The sequence below is a fragment of the Vulpes lagopus genome, chromosome 2 (genome assembly GCF_018345385.1).
Source record: "Vulpes lagopus strain Blue_001 chromosome 2, ASM1834538v1, whole genome shotgun sequence".
NCBI lineage: Eukaryota > Metazoa > Chordata > Mammalia > Carnivora > Canidae > Vulpes > Vulpes lagopus.
The window spans coordinates 43942849-43957757 of NC_054825.1; the positions used below are offsets into that span (position 1 = coordinate 43942849).

Below are 14909 nucleotides of genomic sequence, written 5' to 3' on the forward strand. Positions count from 1 at the left end.
CTAGCCACTTACCTTTCCCTGCATAAAACAACTTGGCCTTTAGAGCCTTCAAAAGTCTGGGCCTGCCCACTACTCTGAGTCTAAGCCAGCCTTTGTATCAGCCTCTGGGCTCCGGGCAGGGAAGTTTGCATCTGCATGTGTCACGCAGATTCCAGTTTTGGAACTTTGTTCTTGGTTCCTCCCCACTGGAACCTGGCGTGCTCTCTCCCTCCTGTTGTTCTGACTACAGTCCTGCCTGTCTTTTAAGGCAGAGTTCAGTTTGAGAATTTGACACTTCCTGCCTGCAGCTCCTGGTTTGAAATCAATACTTTACACTTGTGCTCAGGATAATAGTTTAGTGTGTGTATTCTCTGGTATTTGCACATCTATTTTCTGTTTTCAGCTAGATTGTAAGACTGGGAACAGGGTCTGTTTATGTATTCTTTTTATTTACTGTCTCCTGCCACTCACCACTCCACCACTGGCTTGATGTGTTACTACTCTGAAAAGATTTACTGATCATCTTTACTCTCTTCCTCTTTTCTCCCAACTAATTATTTAAAAAAACATTTTAGCATTCTTTTTTTTTTTTTTTTTTTCCCTTTAAAGATTTTATTTGAGAGAGACAGGAGCAGTGGGGAGGGGCAGGAGGGATGGAGAAGTAGATTCCCCATTGAGCAGTGAGCCCGACCCGGGGATGGATCCCAGGACCATGAGATCATGACTTAGATCATGATCTAAGCTGAAGGAAGACGCTCAACCAACTGAGCCACCCAGGCCCTCCCCCTCTAACTTTTTAATAAATATAGTTTCACACGTTAAGTTGCTAGAATAGTATAATGAACGCCATGCACTCTTCATTTAGATTCATCTTTTGGGGCGCCGGAGTGGCTCAGCAGTTGAGCATCTGCCTTTGGCTCAGGTTGTCATTCTGGGGTCCTGGGATCCCAGTCCCGCGTCGGGCTCCCTGCATGGCACCTGCTTCTCCCTCTGCCTGTGTCTCTGCCTCTCTCTGTGTCTTTCATGAATAAAATCTTTAGATTCACCTCTTAACATTTTGCCACATTTACTTTATATAAACAAGAACACACCCAAACCACTTGAGATTTAGTTGCTCTCGTTACATTTCGTTACATTACCCCTACCTACTTCCCTGTACTTTCAGTAGAATGTTGCTCTCTGCAACCAGGTTGTAAGAGTGCTCTCAGGAAACTTAGAGTTAACACAGAAGTATTCTCTAATGCATACTCCATATCCACAGCTTTTTGATTATCCCGGTCGTGTCCTTTATAGCTTTAGTCAGTGGTTGTGTCTGTTAGGATACTGTCATTTATGAAGAGTCTAGGCCACTCGATTTGCAGAAATACCCCTTAGTTTAGGTTTTTTTTTTTTTTTTTAATGATTTTTATTTATTCATGAGAGACCACAGAGAGAGAGAGAGAGAGAGAGAGGCAGAGACACAGGCAGAGGGAGAAGCAGGCTCCATGCAGGGAGCCAGACACGGGACTGGATCCCGGGATCCCAGGGTCATGGCCTCGGCCGAAGGCAGACACTCAACCGCTGAGCCACCCGGGCATCCCAGTTTTATAGACTGATTGTTCCTTTGGATTCGTGTTCCATGTGATTCATGTTAAACATTTTTTCCAAGATTTTGGTGAGGCCCTGTCTCTCTCAGGGTATCACATTGTAAGAAAATACAATGTCGGTTTGTCTCACCATTGGGGCCGAGTTAATCACTTGGCAAGGTATTGGCATTTGGGTTTCTTCTTCATAAAGATACTTCTCTCTTCATAATTAATAAGTCATCTTGTTCAGGAGGTCCTTTACCCCTTAGTCCAAAGCTTATTCCAGTGGAGCTTTAACCTGAAGGAATGAGGTCCAGGGTGGATAGAGTTTGGTCTAGTTTGTTGTAAATGGTGGGAAGGAAAGGGTAGGGAGAGTCAGAAACATGTCACCCACATTTACCTTTGGTTACAGCTGGGCTCTTACCGAGTTGCAGAATGCAAAGTGCTGAGGCTTTTATAGATCTCCTTCCCATTTGTTCATTAGTTACATATTTATGTAGCCCCAGCCAGACCCTGTGCTCACACTGAAGGGACCATGAAGAGCAGGGTACAGTAGTGAGCAAGATGAACATGGTCATTGCCTTCATGGAGCTTACAGTCCGACAAAGTAGATGGTCCAGAAAGAAAGAACAGCCATTTACGTGATGTGTTCAGTACGGTAAAGGAAATAAACAGCAAATAAACAGAGGCTGAGAGTTATTTAAGCTGAGACCCGAAGAATGAGGAACCAGCCATGAGTGCAGTAGAGCACTGGAAGAGAGAAGAGAGTGAGTCCCAGGAAAGGGGATGTGCTTCCTCCGGCCAGAAGGGACTAGGTGTGTTTAGGAACCAGAAAGCAGCTGAGGTGCCTTGGAGCATGGTGGGAGTTGGAGTCCAAGGTAAAGGGGGTGAAGTAAACAGGGGCAAGATCATGGGAGGCCTCGTGGGCCCTAATAAAGCACCTTAAGAGTTTTTAGGCTTCTTGTAACAGATCCTTCTTTCAGAGGTACACTTGACACCAAATTTCATTTTGTGTAGCTTTAATGTAAATCTACAGGGGCTCTCTTGTACAATGTGGGTCTGTGGGTATGAATTTACTGGTTTATACTCCCAAGAAGAACCAGTGTGTTTATCTATAGAATATAAACCAGAGGTCACCAGAGGGGAAGAGGAGGGAATGGGTGAAATAGGTGATGGGGATTAAGAAGTGGCACTTGTCCTGATGAGCACTAGGTGATTAAAATAAAGACTGAAAAAAGAAAAAGAACCAGTATGATGCCTCCCCACGGTTATGTGACCCCCACAGAATGGAATCTGAATTGACGGCTCTGGAGAAATCACCATGCCCTCACTGAGGCATTGAGCATTCAGTGAGCTGTGCTCCTCATTGATAAGACATGGGACGTACACGGCCTTTCTAATTGAAGGGCCATGTCAGCGTGAAGATTGAGTTTTAGCTCTGAACTGACAACTTTGTCGTGGGAGCCTTGTCACACAACCAGAAGGCCGGGAGATTTGAAGGACAAGGAGGGATGTTCATGCAGAGGCTGCTAGAGAAGGTTTGGACTTGGTGCTTAAGGGTGTGAGAATGTGTAAGTATGTCCCTAGGAGGGGCAGAGGCCGTAAGTCGTATGTACTGGAAGGAGCCATGTGGAAGTGAGGAAGACCTGAAGAGGGGAGGCCACAGCACGCACCGGGGTGGCTGGCCTGTGAGGTTGCGTGGCTCTAGCCTCATGCTGCCGAGTGAGCTGTGTGGAGAGGAGTCAGCCGTTTTCCGGGATACCCTAAGGTTAATCAGGTCCTTAGATGTGCTCTGCTTGTCACGAACTGGCTGTAATTATATCTCCCTTTCTTGTTTTACCGACAGCTGTAAAATACATACTGAGAGAAACCCTACCAACTGATTTTACTGCCTTCGTTCCAGAACAATAAGATCCACCTTCCAGCCCAAACATAATTAGGCTTGGCTCATGTTCAGGCTTTGACAGTGTTATTGTTTGCAATTTACACGCTATGTTCTTGGTTCCCTTCCTTTGGAGTTTATCTTATTCCCTCTGCCTGTTTCTGATAAGCCAGTCTGACGAGGTTGGCCTCGTTGGCCTTTGTGTGTAAATGTTGAAAAGGAACATTTTGTGGTGCCTGCACATTCCTTTCAGAGAAACTGAGTATGCAAGGTTCATTGGAAACCTAGGCCCTGTAACTGGCAGCCTGAGCAGAAAGGATTCCTGGCTTCGTCTTGCCCTAGGCTACAAAGTGTGCCAGTTCATCAACAGTGCTCCCACCACCAGTGAGGGCATGAGCTGTAGCCGCCAGCCAGCCAGGCTGCAGGGTCAGCTCTCCTCTCCCTGTACTGTGCATTTTGTACCCTCCAGGACTGAGGAGAAAGGTAGCAGAAAGTACTTACCTGCCTTCAGAGAGCCCTCAGGAAGTGAGAGGGGGTGCCTGTACACACAGTACAAGATGTAGGTCCAGAAAGCAAGCTTGATTTGTAGGGTGGCATGCTCAGGACTAGTGAGTCTCGATTTGTTTCAGATTCAACAGAAGGCAGATAAATGGGAAATGGGTGAAGAAATGCACAGGGTTGAGGGAAAGCGCTCTCTTGCGTGACTTCGCAGGTAAAGAGGGTGTTTGAAGTAGGCATGACGTGTCTGACAGGTTTAGGGTTGTTAGTGGCTTAGGACTCCTGAGAATTCATTTGACCTTTTCACACTGCTATCAACGATTCCTAATTAGTTCTGATAATATGTGCGTGTCTGGAGCAGGCTATAAAAATGGCTCTTTTAATCAGCTGCTGACACGCAAGGTCAGGCTGCAGCCTCCAGCATTGGCACCTAGGACTGACATTTCAGAAAGAGTGAGAGAAGAGACAGTGTTCCTAATGGCACTGTTTGTGCCAAGGCAGGAATAGGACTCAGGCAAGTAGAGAATTCAGTTAACCAACAGGATAGTGTTAATTTTGATGAGTAGACATCTTTTGTTGTCCTTGCTACGTTAAATTATTATTTTGCCTGCCTTTAAGAGGGATATATGTACCTTGGTGCTTGAGGTTCAGTCTTTGTGCTTGGATTCCTGTTTTTCCAATGTACCACCATAGTGGTACTGTGTGGTTTTAAGAATCGATGTAGGCAGGACTGGGTATCTCATAGAACTTCAAGAAATTATTCCTGAAATGATCAAGGAGGAAGACGTTTTTCTATACAGGGCTTTGGAACCAATATGGTAATGATGAGCTTCATGAAAAGTTCTACTAGACTTAGGCCAGACCATAAATAGCACTGGGTTTGCATCATTCTGTGTTTGAGTACTTGATAAAAACTCACCTTTGTTGTTAAATGTGTCTGAGACCAGTTGAAATGGGGGCAAAGAAGTTTATTTCCCTGCTTTGAGGAGTTAATAGTCTAGTATAGATGAAGACCCAGGATCTAAAAATGGATCTGATCCAGCCAGACAAAGCAAATTATGTGAGATTCCATGATGACTTGCTATTGGGATTTGTGTGTGTTGGTCTATCAGCCAGAGAGGCCAAATGGGGCTCTTTGGCAAAGGTCTGCTCCCTTGGGGGAGCTAGTCCAGTGGCTTCTAGTATTTGTTAAGATGGCATTGGTTGTCAAGACAAGCTGCACATTACAGATCACAATTACTTATTTTGGCACTTATTTCCTGTCCTGGTTTTCTGGGCCCTGAGATGATATCTGATATGTTGGTATTGATGCATGTAAGACTCTTGCAAGTGTACCAGTTGCTGCAGACTTTGGCCTTATAAAACTAAGTATTTTCTATGGTGTACTTTCAATGACTGATTCTCCCTAACCTTTATAGAGTTCCTTTCCTTATGGCAAATAAAATGTTCAAGATTCTTTGGAGTAGGTTGCTTTCCATGTACTCTTTCCCTGAGATTTGAGTATTAGGTTATATTCACCCCAAATAAGGGGAGAAAATGACAAATTATTTGAGAAAAGAAATTGCTCATTGAAATTTTTTTTTTTTTGATTATACTTATTCATGAGAAACAGAGAGAGATAGAGAGAGAGAGAGAAGCAGAGACACAGGCAGAGGGAGAAGCAGGCTACATGTAGGGAGCCCGATGTGGGACTCAATCCCGGGACTCCAGGATCACGCCCTGATGCTCAACTGCTGAGCCACCTAGCATTCCACTCATTGAATTTCTTAAGCAAATAGGAAGGACTAAGTAGAATAGAGGAGAAAGAAGAGGAAGTGGGGAGCAAATGGAATGGGGAAATCATCCAGCCTAGACCTTGAACACTGGGGAACAGAGGGTCGGGAGGCTTAGCATCCCTTCCATTTGTGGGGAAGGAGGAGGAGTCCATGAGGACAGCCCCACTGCCAGGAACAGCATTTTCCCCCATTTTCGGAAAAGCATGTTCTCTTCTGCAATGGCCCACAGGTTGCTGTTACATGCTGTGCCAGCCTTTTCTCTGCAATAACCAAGTAGGTCTTGAGAGACTTGGCTTTTGTGGTCTAAAGCTAAACTGTTAAGGGAAGGGCGCCTGCGTGGCTCAGCTGGTTAAGCCTCTGACTTTGGCTCAGGTCATGATCTCGGGGACCTGGGATTTGGGATTGAGCTCTGTGGCTCCTGGCTCAGTGAGGAGTCTGCTCATCCCTCTCCCTCTGCTCTGCCCCCTGCCTCCCTACCTTGGGCGCTTGCACCTGCCCTCTTGCTCTCAAATAAATAAAAAAAAATTTTTTTTAAAGATTTTTATTTATTTATTTAGGAGAGACACAGAGGCAGAGACATAGGCAGAGGGAGAAGCAGGCTCCATGCAAGGAGCCCTGTGTGGAACTCGATCCTGGAACCCCAGGATCACGCCCTGATCCGAAGACAAACCTCAACTGCTGAGCCACTCAGGCACCCCTCAAATAAATTAAGTCTAAAAAATAATAAACTGCTAAGAGTGCTTAAGCTTACACCTACTCTTTGGTAACATGCACATGTTGTTACTCACTTCTCCATCTACTACTCTGGAGGGCTGCATACTACACCTCCATCCCAAATCAGGAGGATGGGCCAGCGGAGGGCCAGTCTTAGAGTCTCGGCTTTCCCAGAATCCTGGATCGAGTACACTGATTTGTGGCTCTGGTTTCCTGTCCTCACTTTCCCTTTCTCTGCTCACCTCCTTTTGAACTGCAGACTCTGGCCTGGTTGTCCCAAGTGTTTCCTACGAACTGCATAAAAAGCTGTTGTCTGTGGCTGAGAAGCACGGGTTGACTCTGGAGCGGAGACTGGAGATGACAGGAGTGTGTGCCAGTCAGATGGCCCTGACCCTGCTTGGAGGACCCAACAGGTAAATGCCTCTACACTGGTGAGGGCTGAGGGTGGGGAGGTTCTGCTCTGCTGAGGCACCACCAGTGCGCTGCACAGAGTTCCTCAGACAGTGTGAGTCCCTCTGTGAAGTCCCTTTCCTGGAGCTCTGAAGGTTTTGTTTGCCCATCTTACCCACCTCCCGGAAATCCTCATTCTTCTCTCAGCAAGCTGCTCTTTGACCCTTTCTTTCCAATAACAGCTGGCTTTGACACCTCTTGCTGGCTACCAGAGGCCTGCTTTTTAAGAACCTTCAGAGACTCAGCCTTTGACACTTGTATTTCGTTTGGAGGGGCTAGGATACAGATCAGCCCCTGAGTTCCATATCTGAGAACTTCTAGAACCACCCTGACAGCTGGGTGGGAGAGCTGGAGTTTGGTGCCTTCCTACCTGCCCTTTGGGCCCTTATGTCAAGAGCAGTGCTTAATTGTATTTGTGTCATTTACTGATCTCCTGTGCCAATCCTTGTGTTGGGGACACACAGGAGAATAAAACACTGAGCCTGCCATCTCGAAGGCTGTGAGGTCTCCAGAAAATACATTGCCGTGGTTGTCTGGGAAGCTGTGGTAGCCTTCAAGCTGAGTCCTGCAGGGGGCGCGGGGAATCAACAGAGACAAGCTGGCAGGGCCAGAAGTCCAGGTCTGGGGAGGAGCCTACGCCGAGGGCAAACAGAACAGTGTGGATGTGGCAGGGATCTGCGGAGTCATTCTGTGTGGCTGGGAAGTAGGGTTTTGCGATAGCTGCGCGGTAGGGAGCTGCCAAAGGGCTTTCAGAAACAGCAGTGTTGGGGCAGCATATGAACATCCTCACCGAGTCACTTTGCTCTCTAGCCAGCTTCTTGGGGCTGGTTGTCCTTGGGCCTCTTTTCTCGCCACATCTGACCTCTCAGAAGGGCTGTCTCCTGCAGCGCCTTTGAGAAGGATCACCACAGCTAGTAATCTTTTTCATGTGTGTCCAGTACCATGCAGTTTTTCACTGTGCTTTCACAGCCGTGTTTAATTTGATCCTCATGACTTAGCCTCGAAGGTAAATAGTCTGGTGTTTGAGGATGAGCCAGCTAAGGCGCAGAGAGCTGAAAGGCTTGCCCACGTTGACTCTGCTGGTACTTGGTAGAGCCAGGTCTCCCATCCAGATAGGTCTGTTTCCAGTGGTTGGACCCTGCCGCCTGCTGTGGGCTGTATGGTACCAGGGTCTGCTTTGAGTCCTCTGATGGGGGGGGGTTCTGAGAGGAAGAGTCTGTTTTAGCAGCAGACATGGGTGAGTCAGATACTACAGCTCAACGATGTCTATCTGAAGGAAGAAGTGCTCATCACATTTCCCTAAGATGCAAACATAGTGGGGGTTTGAAATGAATGCTTTGGTATATATGCAGGGTACATTGCTAAATTCCCCCACATTTATTTGGAGCACAGGGGCTTCCTCTCAGACATGAATAGCATCTGTCATTGTCCCCTCTTTGGGAGACTAGTAAGTGACTGTCACTGCTAAGGAGGGACCTAAGCCTGTTTCTTGCTGTCCATCTTCCCCGCCGCCTTCTGTCCTGGAGATAGACCGTACTGGTCTGGAGTTGGGAACAGCTCCAGAGTTATCCCCCACACCTCCTTACTTGTGGCTCGGCTTTGAATGGCAGGAGCTGGAAATGACTTCATCAGGAAGGTGGGGATCCAAGGGAACTGCCAGTGTAGATCAGGAAACCCCTAGCCTGCTGCCTTCTCTGTGACCAATGCTCTAATGTACCGGCCCCGTTCTAAATGCATTGATCCACACAACATCCTGTGAGTGGAAGAGGTACTATTAGTATCTAGGGTTGCCCTTCTTTTGCTTACTGGCAGCTCAGTAAAGAGAACTTGGTCTGGTAACTGATTGAGGACGATTTAGAACTGCCCCGTTTGGTACTTGCTGTGAGTTTCTTAGGAGGTGAGCTGAGTGATCCTGGAAGAGGTGAGCCTTGAGCTGGATTTCAAAGGAAAGGTGGGTCAGAGTTTGACAGGTGAGGGGCTTTCTGGGCAGGGGACAGAGTTTGAGGAAAAGCAAGAAAGAGCTTTATATATATATATATTTTTTTTTAATTTTTATTTGTTTATGATAGTCACACAGAGAGAGAGAAAGAGACAGAGACACAGGCAGAGGGAGAAGCAGGTTCCATGCACCAGGACCCCGACGTGGGATTCGATCCCAGGTCTCCAGGATCGCGCCCTGGGCCAAAGGCAGGCGCTAAACCGCTGCGCCACCCAGGGATCCCAAGAAAGAGCTTTATAATACAGGAGAGAGTGAGGCCAGCCTTACTGCAGTGGAGCAATATGTTGGGGAAGAAGAGCAAAGAAGGCTGTAGAGATGGAGAAGTCTCTTTGCTAGTCAGTTTGGACCTCACAGGTCCCACAGAACAGTTAGGTGTTTCTAGTCAGAAAGCAGTCTTCTCTTTTAAAAATTATTATTAAAGTGTTTAAAAATTTTTGTTTATTCATGAGATATAGGGAGAGAGGGAGGCAGAGACACAGGCAGAAGGAAAAGCAGGCTCCCCACAGGGTGCCCAATGTGGGACTCGATCCCAGGACCTCAGGATCATGCCCTAAGCCAGAGGCAGACGGTCAACCATTGAGCCCCCTGGGCATCCCAGAGAGCAGTGTTCTGGCAACAGTGTTCTACGGAACAAGATATGGGTGATCTGCCTAGTGAAAGGACCCAGCAGATGAAGTGACGTGGGCATGGGACCGTGGGAATGCCACCCGTAGTCTTGGAATGCGGTGGATTTTCACTCTGGGACCTGGGACTGTGGAGAGCTCTGAGAGCAACAGGTCCTGAGAGGCACTCGCCTGGTTAGGGTGCAAGACAGATCTGCAGCTGATAAAGCTTATTTACCTTCTGTTCCAGGTTAAACCCCAAAAATGTTCACCAGAGGCCCACGGTGGCCCTGCTGTGTGGCCCCCATGTGAAAGGGGCCCAGGGGATCAGCTGTGGAAGGCACCTGGCCAACCATGATGTCCAGGTCATTCTCTTCCTGCCCAACTTTGTCAAGATGCTGGAGTCCATCACCAACGAGCTGTCTCTCTTCAGCAAGACCCAAGGCCAACAAGTATCTAACCTCAAAGGTGAGCCCTTGCTTGGGGCTGGCCCGGGGCCTCTGGCCTCCTCCCTCCTCACAGAATTTGATGGTCTGGTGCTGCCACCCAGTGACAACAAGTGGAACATTACCACAGATGTAAAGCGTACTCTGCCTATTAGGAGTCTTGGTACACAAAGGAAATACTTCGGGCGTTGACTTGCTTACTTCCCATCCCTTCGCTGTCCTCACTCTCCAGCACAGTCATATAGAGCCGGGGGCTCATTTGTTTATTTTACAAACATTACAGAACAGACACTATTCTTGACACAGGTTGTGGCAGTAGATTTTTTTTTTTTAATCCATTCTTCCATGGAGTGTACGTTCTACTTAGGGCAGACAAAGAGACAAATAAGTAACATTTCTATTAGGCCAGATGGTGGTGTTTTGGAGACAAAGTAGGGAAGGGAGCTAGAAAGGGTTGGAGGGTTGGGTAGGGAGTAGCTAACTTAGGCGTTGAGGGTCAAGTTGTATAGGGCCTGCAGATCACTGTTAAGGGTTTGAACTTTACCGTGGCTGAGATGGTGGGTCACTGGAGGAATAAGTAGAAGGAAGATAGAATCCAGCTCAGGTCCCAGTGATCATGTGGTTGCTGTTTGAGAAGAGACTAGAGGTTTACAAAGAGAAGTGTTGAGAGGCTATTGTGATAAACTGGGAGGAGATGCTGGGGACTGAGACAGAGTGGTAGTGGTAGAAGAGGTGAAGCGGGGTTAGTTTCTAAGTTTTGGAGCTAGAGGCTGCAGCCTTGTTGTAAGGTATATGACACGGGAGGATTATATGATACTCCAAGGTATCCGGCCTGAGTCACCAGAAGGATGGAAGTGCCATCCTGAAATGGGAAGATTTGTGGGAGGAGGAGCAGAAAGTCGGAGGTACCTGTTGGATAAGCAGGTGTAACTGTTGCCTGATACAGAGAAGTCCACAGGTAGGTGAAGGGGTCTGGTCTGAGTACCAGGTGTGTAGGCGGGAATGAGCCCTAGTGAGCCTGGGTAGGCTATCTCCTAGGAAGGGGTAGGGAAGTTGTGAGACTCAGTTCTTTGTTAGGAAGTCAGGGAGTTGAGAGAGCAACTCAGGAGATGGGGAAGGAGTGGTCAGTGAGGGAGAAGGAAAAGCAGGAGAGCCGGATACCTGAAGGCAAGTGAAGAGGATGCGGTCGGCTCTGCCAGCAAGCCACCCTAGGTTAGGCTTAGGTGAAGTCTGGGAATCGACCACTGGATCTAACTGTGTGGAAGCCCCTGATAATCTGGACCAGGGCAGTTTCAAGGGCCGGTGGGGAAGGGAGGGTAGAGACCACAAAGTGATTGGAATGGGTTTTTAGTGAGAGCAGGGCAGGAAGAGAAGAGAGAAGAAATATGAAGAAGGCCCTTGCTGGAGGTCAGATGGCAGGTTGAGGCCAGACCCTGGGCCATAACTTCTGTCTCCTTCCAGCCAGCCTCCTGTGTGCACGTGGAAGGTAAGACCCTCCCTTACTGTTGAAAGCCTCCTGGCCCCCAGGGACATCCCCGCCACCTTCTTCATGGTGCTCTAAGTAAGGAAGCCATGAGTCCCTAATTAAGAAATATCATTACTTTAGCCAGGAAGGGGGTCTGGCGTGGGTTCCGCAGCTTGAGATCTGTAACATGATACTGTGTTATAGGCAGTTCTTCCTCTGGCTACCCAAAAGCCTTCCTATTTCAATTCCAGGAGCCAAGTCTGAAGATGCTGATCTTGAGTTGGTCTGATTTCTCCTATTCTCCATTATCCTCTTAAGCTGGTCAAGACTTACATAGTTGTTGAGACATCTGTTCTTACGCCGCCTGAGAGGTGTGGTTTGAGCAGATAAACTTTTTTAAATGCCTGGAGAAGTGGTCCATTCCTTCCCTATCCCTCAGAGTGGGCTGCAAGGAGAGCCCATTTTCACGAGGTGGGGCGGGGTGCAGCAAAGCCGGGCTGGCTCCTGTCCGGTGAGGCGGCTAGCTCGAGGTAGAGTAAGTATGTGCGTTCTGGCCTGCTTCCAGTTCTTGGGCCAGCCAGCAAATGGCAGTCAGCCCATTTCATCTGGGCTCTGGGCAGGGCTCCCTGTGAGGGCTGACTTGGCAGTCAGCGCCCCATTCTCAGAGCTCATAGTGTACCAGGGAGTTAGTTAGATGTGCATCTGCTGTTCTTGGAGATGGCCTGCATGGCCAGCAGGATGCTACTTCAGCCTGGGGACTCCGTGAGGACAATGGTCCACTGGGCTGACATGCCCTTAGTCTCTGGTGCCTAGCCCAACCGGGCCGCAGAGGTCCAGGGGCCTGGCCCAGCCTTGAGAAAGCCAGTCTGTGGCAAGTCCTTGGAGTGGTGTCAGGACAAGACACGCTTGGGGCCATCTGGGTTCCAGGCCCCACCTGGGCTGCTCTCTGCTTATAGCGATTCCCATATAGCGCTCTTTCCTCCCGCAGATCTGCCCACTAGCCCTGTGGATCTAGTGATCAACTGCCTGGACTGCCCCGAGAATGCCTTCCTGCGGGACCAGCCCTGGTACAAGGCAGCTGTGGCCTGGGCCAACCGGAACCGGGCGCCAGTGCTCAGCATAGACCCTCCCGTGCATGAAGGCGAACAGGGCATCGACGCCAAGTGGTCACTGGCCCTGGGCCTGCCTCTGCCACTGGGGGAGCGTGCAGGCCGCATCTACTTGTGCGACATCGGCCTCCCCCAGCAGGTGTTCCAGGAGGTGGGCATCAGCTACCACTCCCCCTTTGGCTGCAAGTTTGTCATTCCATTGCACTCGGCCTAGAGGGCCTCTGGGCGAATTAGACCCAGCGGTCCCCTGCTGCTCCGGACACACTGTACTTGACAACGAACGCCTTAAGGATGTGAAGCTTCATGGACCTTGTTAAATTTTTTCGCTTTTGAATTTGTTACTTCTGTGAGAGAACAGATCATATTTAAAAATGACCTGTCACCTGCCTGTAGCCAGGGCAGGTGTGTGGATGTGCTGGGTGGGCAGCAGGCTGAGTGGTTCTAGGCATCTCGACCCTTGGCCCCCTGCGTGGCTGGATGGGGCTTTGTTTACAGACTTAGGCAGCTCACTCACGGACTGTGTTTCAGGTTTACAGTCACTGGGGCCTGAGCAAGCACCTTGCGGGGTGGGGCGGGTCCTATTTGGGGCCCTGTACTTGCTTTGGCTCCGTGTCCCCTGCTTCTGCACCCCCCCTTCTGATCATGTCAAACTAGTTGTGCTGCAGCTGCCCGCTAGAGGGCAGACTCACACTGCGTTCCTGGCGAGGGCTTGGAGGCGGCCTTCCCAGAGTCCTGCCGCAAGTTGATTTAGGGGCTGATTTGGAGGCTTTTGACCCTTTCTCCTGAGCTGATGCAAGTTTTATGTTGGGATTTTTTTCAAGGGTCTTCCTTTCCACTCCATCACGCTGAGAGGCAGGAAAGGGGGTGGCATCAGGATGGTTTTACTGTATTGGGATTTTATACTGTTTTTCTGTTTTCTGCATATGTAGTATGAGGTTATGTTACTGTAGAACCACAGTGCCCATCTTGCCAGCAGTGCCCCCCAGCCCCATACCCTCTCTAGCTGGGGCCAGAGCCCTCAGGGTGCAGCTTTAATGTTCAGTATTGGGGAGGTCCCTGGGGGAGCCTGGTGCTGAGCCAGAAGAGGCTCCCTGGTGCTTCTGTGTCTTAGGCCACCACTACCTTGCCCCTACCTCCTTGCCTGCACATATACCCCCCTTTCTTCTCCCATTTTCCCCCTGAAATGGTCCTCTGCAGCTATTGTCCCAGAGCAGGAAACAAGTCCCTCCCATCTAGGCTCTGAACCCTTTATGATTGTCCACTCTAGATGAGTAGGCTTGGGGCCAGCGCCCTCCCAAAGATGCCAAAATGAGGCTAGTTCTAGATGAGCTAGCTGGTGGGTCTCAGCCATAGGAACACACTGCTGCTCAGATCCTAAGGCAGGAAAGCCCTTGGACCTCATGTGATTAGGCCTTGGAGGCTGGTTTCAGAACACAAGCCATACCCTAGAGTACCTGCCAGGGGCCCTTGCAAAAAGCTCATGCTCTAAAGCCATTTTCAGGGCTTCAGGCTTCTGCTTTCTGCCCACTCACTCTGGTTAAGGGGGTGAGTGGGAGGGCTCGCCAAGGAATATGGACACAGGGTAGGCCCTGGTACCATGGATTGTTGCAGGCTACTTCCCACTTCTCATAGGAGCATAGCCAGGAGCAGATGAGGCAGGGCAGAGGGCTGGTCCCTCTTTTCCTCCCATTCTTCCTCAAATGTTAATTGTCTCCAGCAGTGGGAGGCAGCCAGAGACTGTGAGCCTTGTGTGTATCCTCCCTGAACCTCTGCTCACTCTCAGGGCCAAGAAGCTCCAAGATGGAGCCCTCTCTGTAGAGGCAGGGCCACAGTCTGAGGAGCAGTGCTGGGTTACGGGCATTTTCAGTAAGCAGCCAGTAGACTGTGGGTGCCTGCCTGTTGGTAAGCCTCCCCGCGCTGGGTACAGTGGAAGAGGAGCCTGAGGAGCCTGGCCCAGCGGACTCTGCGCGCTGCAGTGGGTAAGTTGCAGCAGCCCTGGGAGCGAGGGCCTGGTCAGGGGCCACGGGGAGCTTGTTCCTGGGCCTGTCTTCTCCCTTCGGGAGGCTCTGGAGCCTCCTCCTGCCCCCAGCCTGGACCTTTCCTGGTGGTCTTAAAGATCAGCATGGTTCCTCTGCCTTCAGCTTTTTTCAGAGGTGTCCCATCCTGTCCCCCCCAGTCCCCAGCCAGGTGGTCAGGACTACCACTCATGCAGCTCTTGGGGAACCAAAAACCAGCACTTAAAATAAAGCTGAATGACGGAGGCGTGAGCTCTGGTAAATTGCTGTGCAGGCTGCGGCCTGGAGCTGCTGCCTGGGCCCAGGAGCCCAGCTGGTCAGGCCTCGTCCGCCAGCCTTCAGTCAGCCACGGCTCTTGGGCAGATATGCCCTGAAGTGCTGGCTGGAGACGGGGCCAGGAGGAGGGGAGA

General features: G+C 49.7%; 1 protein-coding gene across 6 annotated transcripts in view; it reads left to right on the forward strand.

Annotated features, from left to right (window-relative positions):
• EDC3 (enhancer of mRNA decapping 3) overlaps positions 1 to 14745 on the forward strand; it is a 48347-nt gene extending 33602 nt beyond the window's left edge. For 5 of the 6 annotated variants that reach the window (XM_041742908.1, XM_041742910.1, XM_041742911.1 and 2 more), the window contains exons 6-8: positions 6673 to 6826; positions 9715 to 9932; positions 12346 to 14745. In XM_041742908.1, the coding sequence (XP_041598842.1) occupies positions 6673 to 6826; positions 9715 to 9932; positions 12346 to 12698 (725 nt within the window). In that variant the 3' untranslated portion in view covers positions 12699 to 14745. The remainder of the gene's footprint in view (positions 1 to 6672; positions 6827 to 9714; positions 9933 to 12345) is intronic. The other variant, XM_041742912.1, reaches the window with a different exon arrangement.
• The last annotated feature ends 164 nt before the right edge of the window (positions 14746 to 14909 follow it).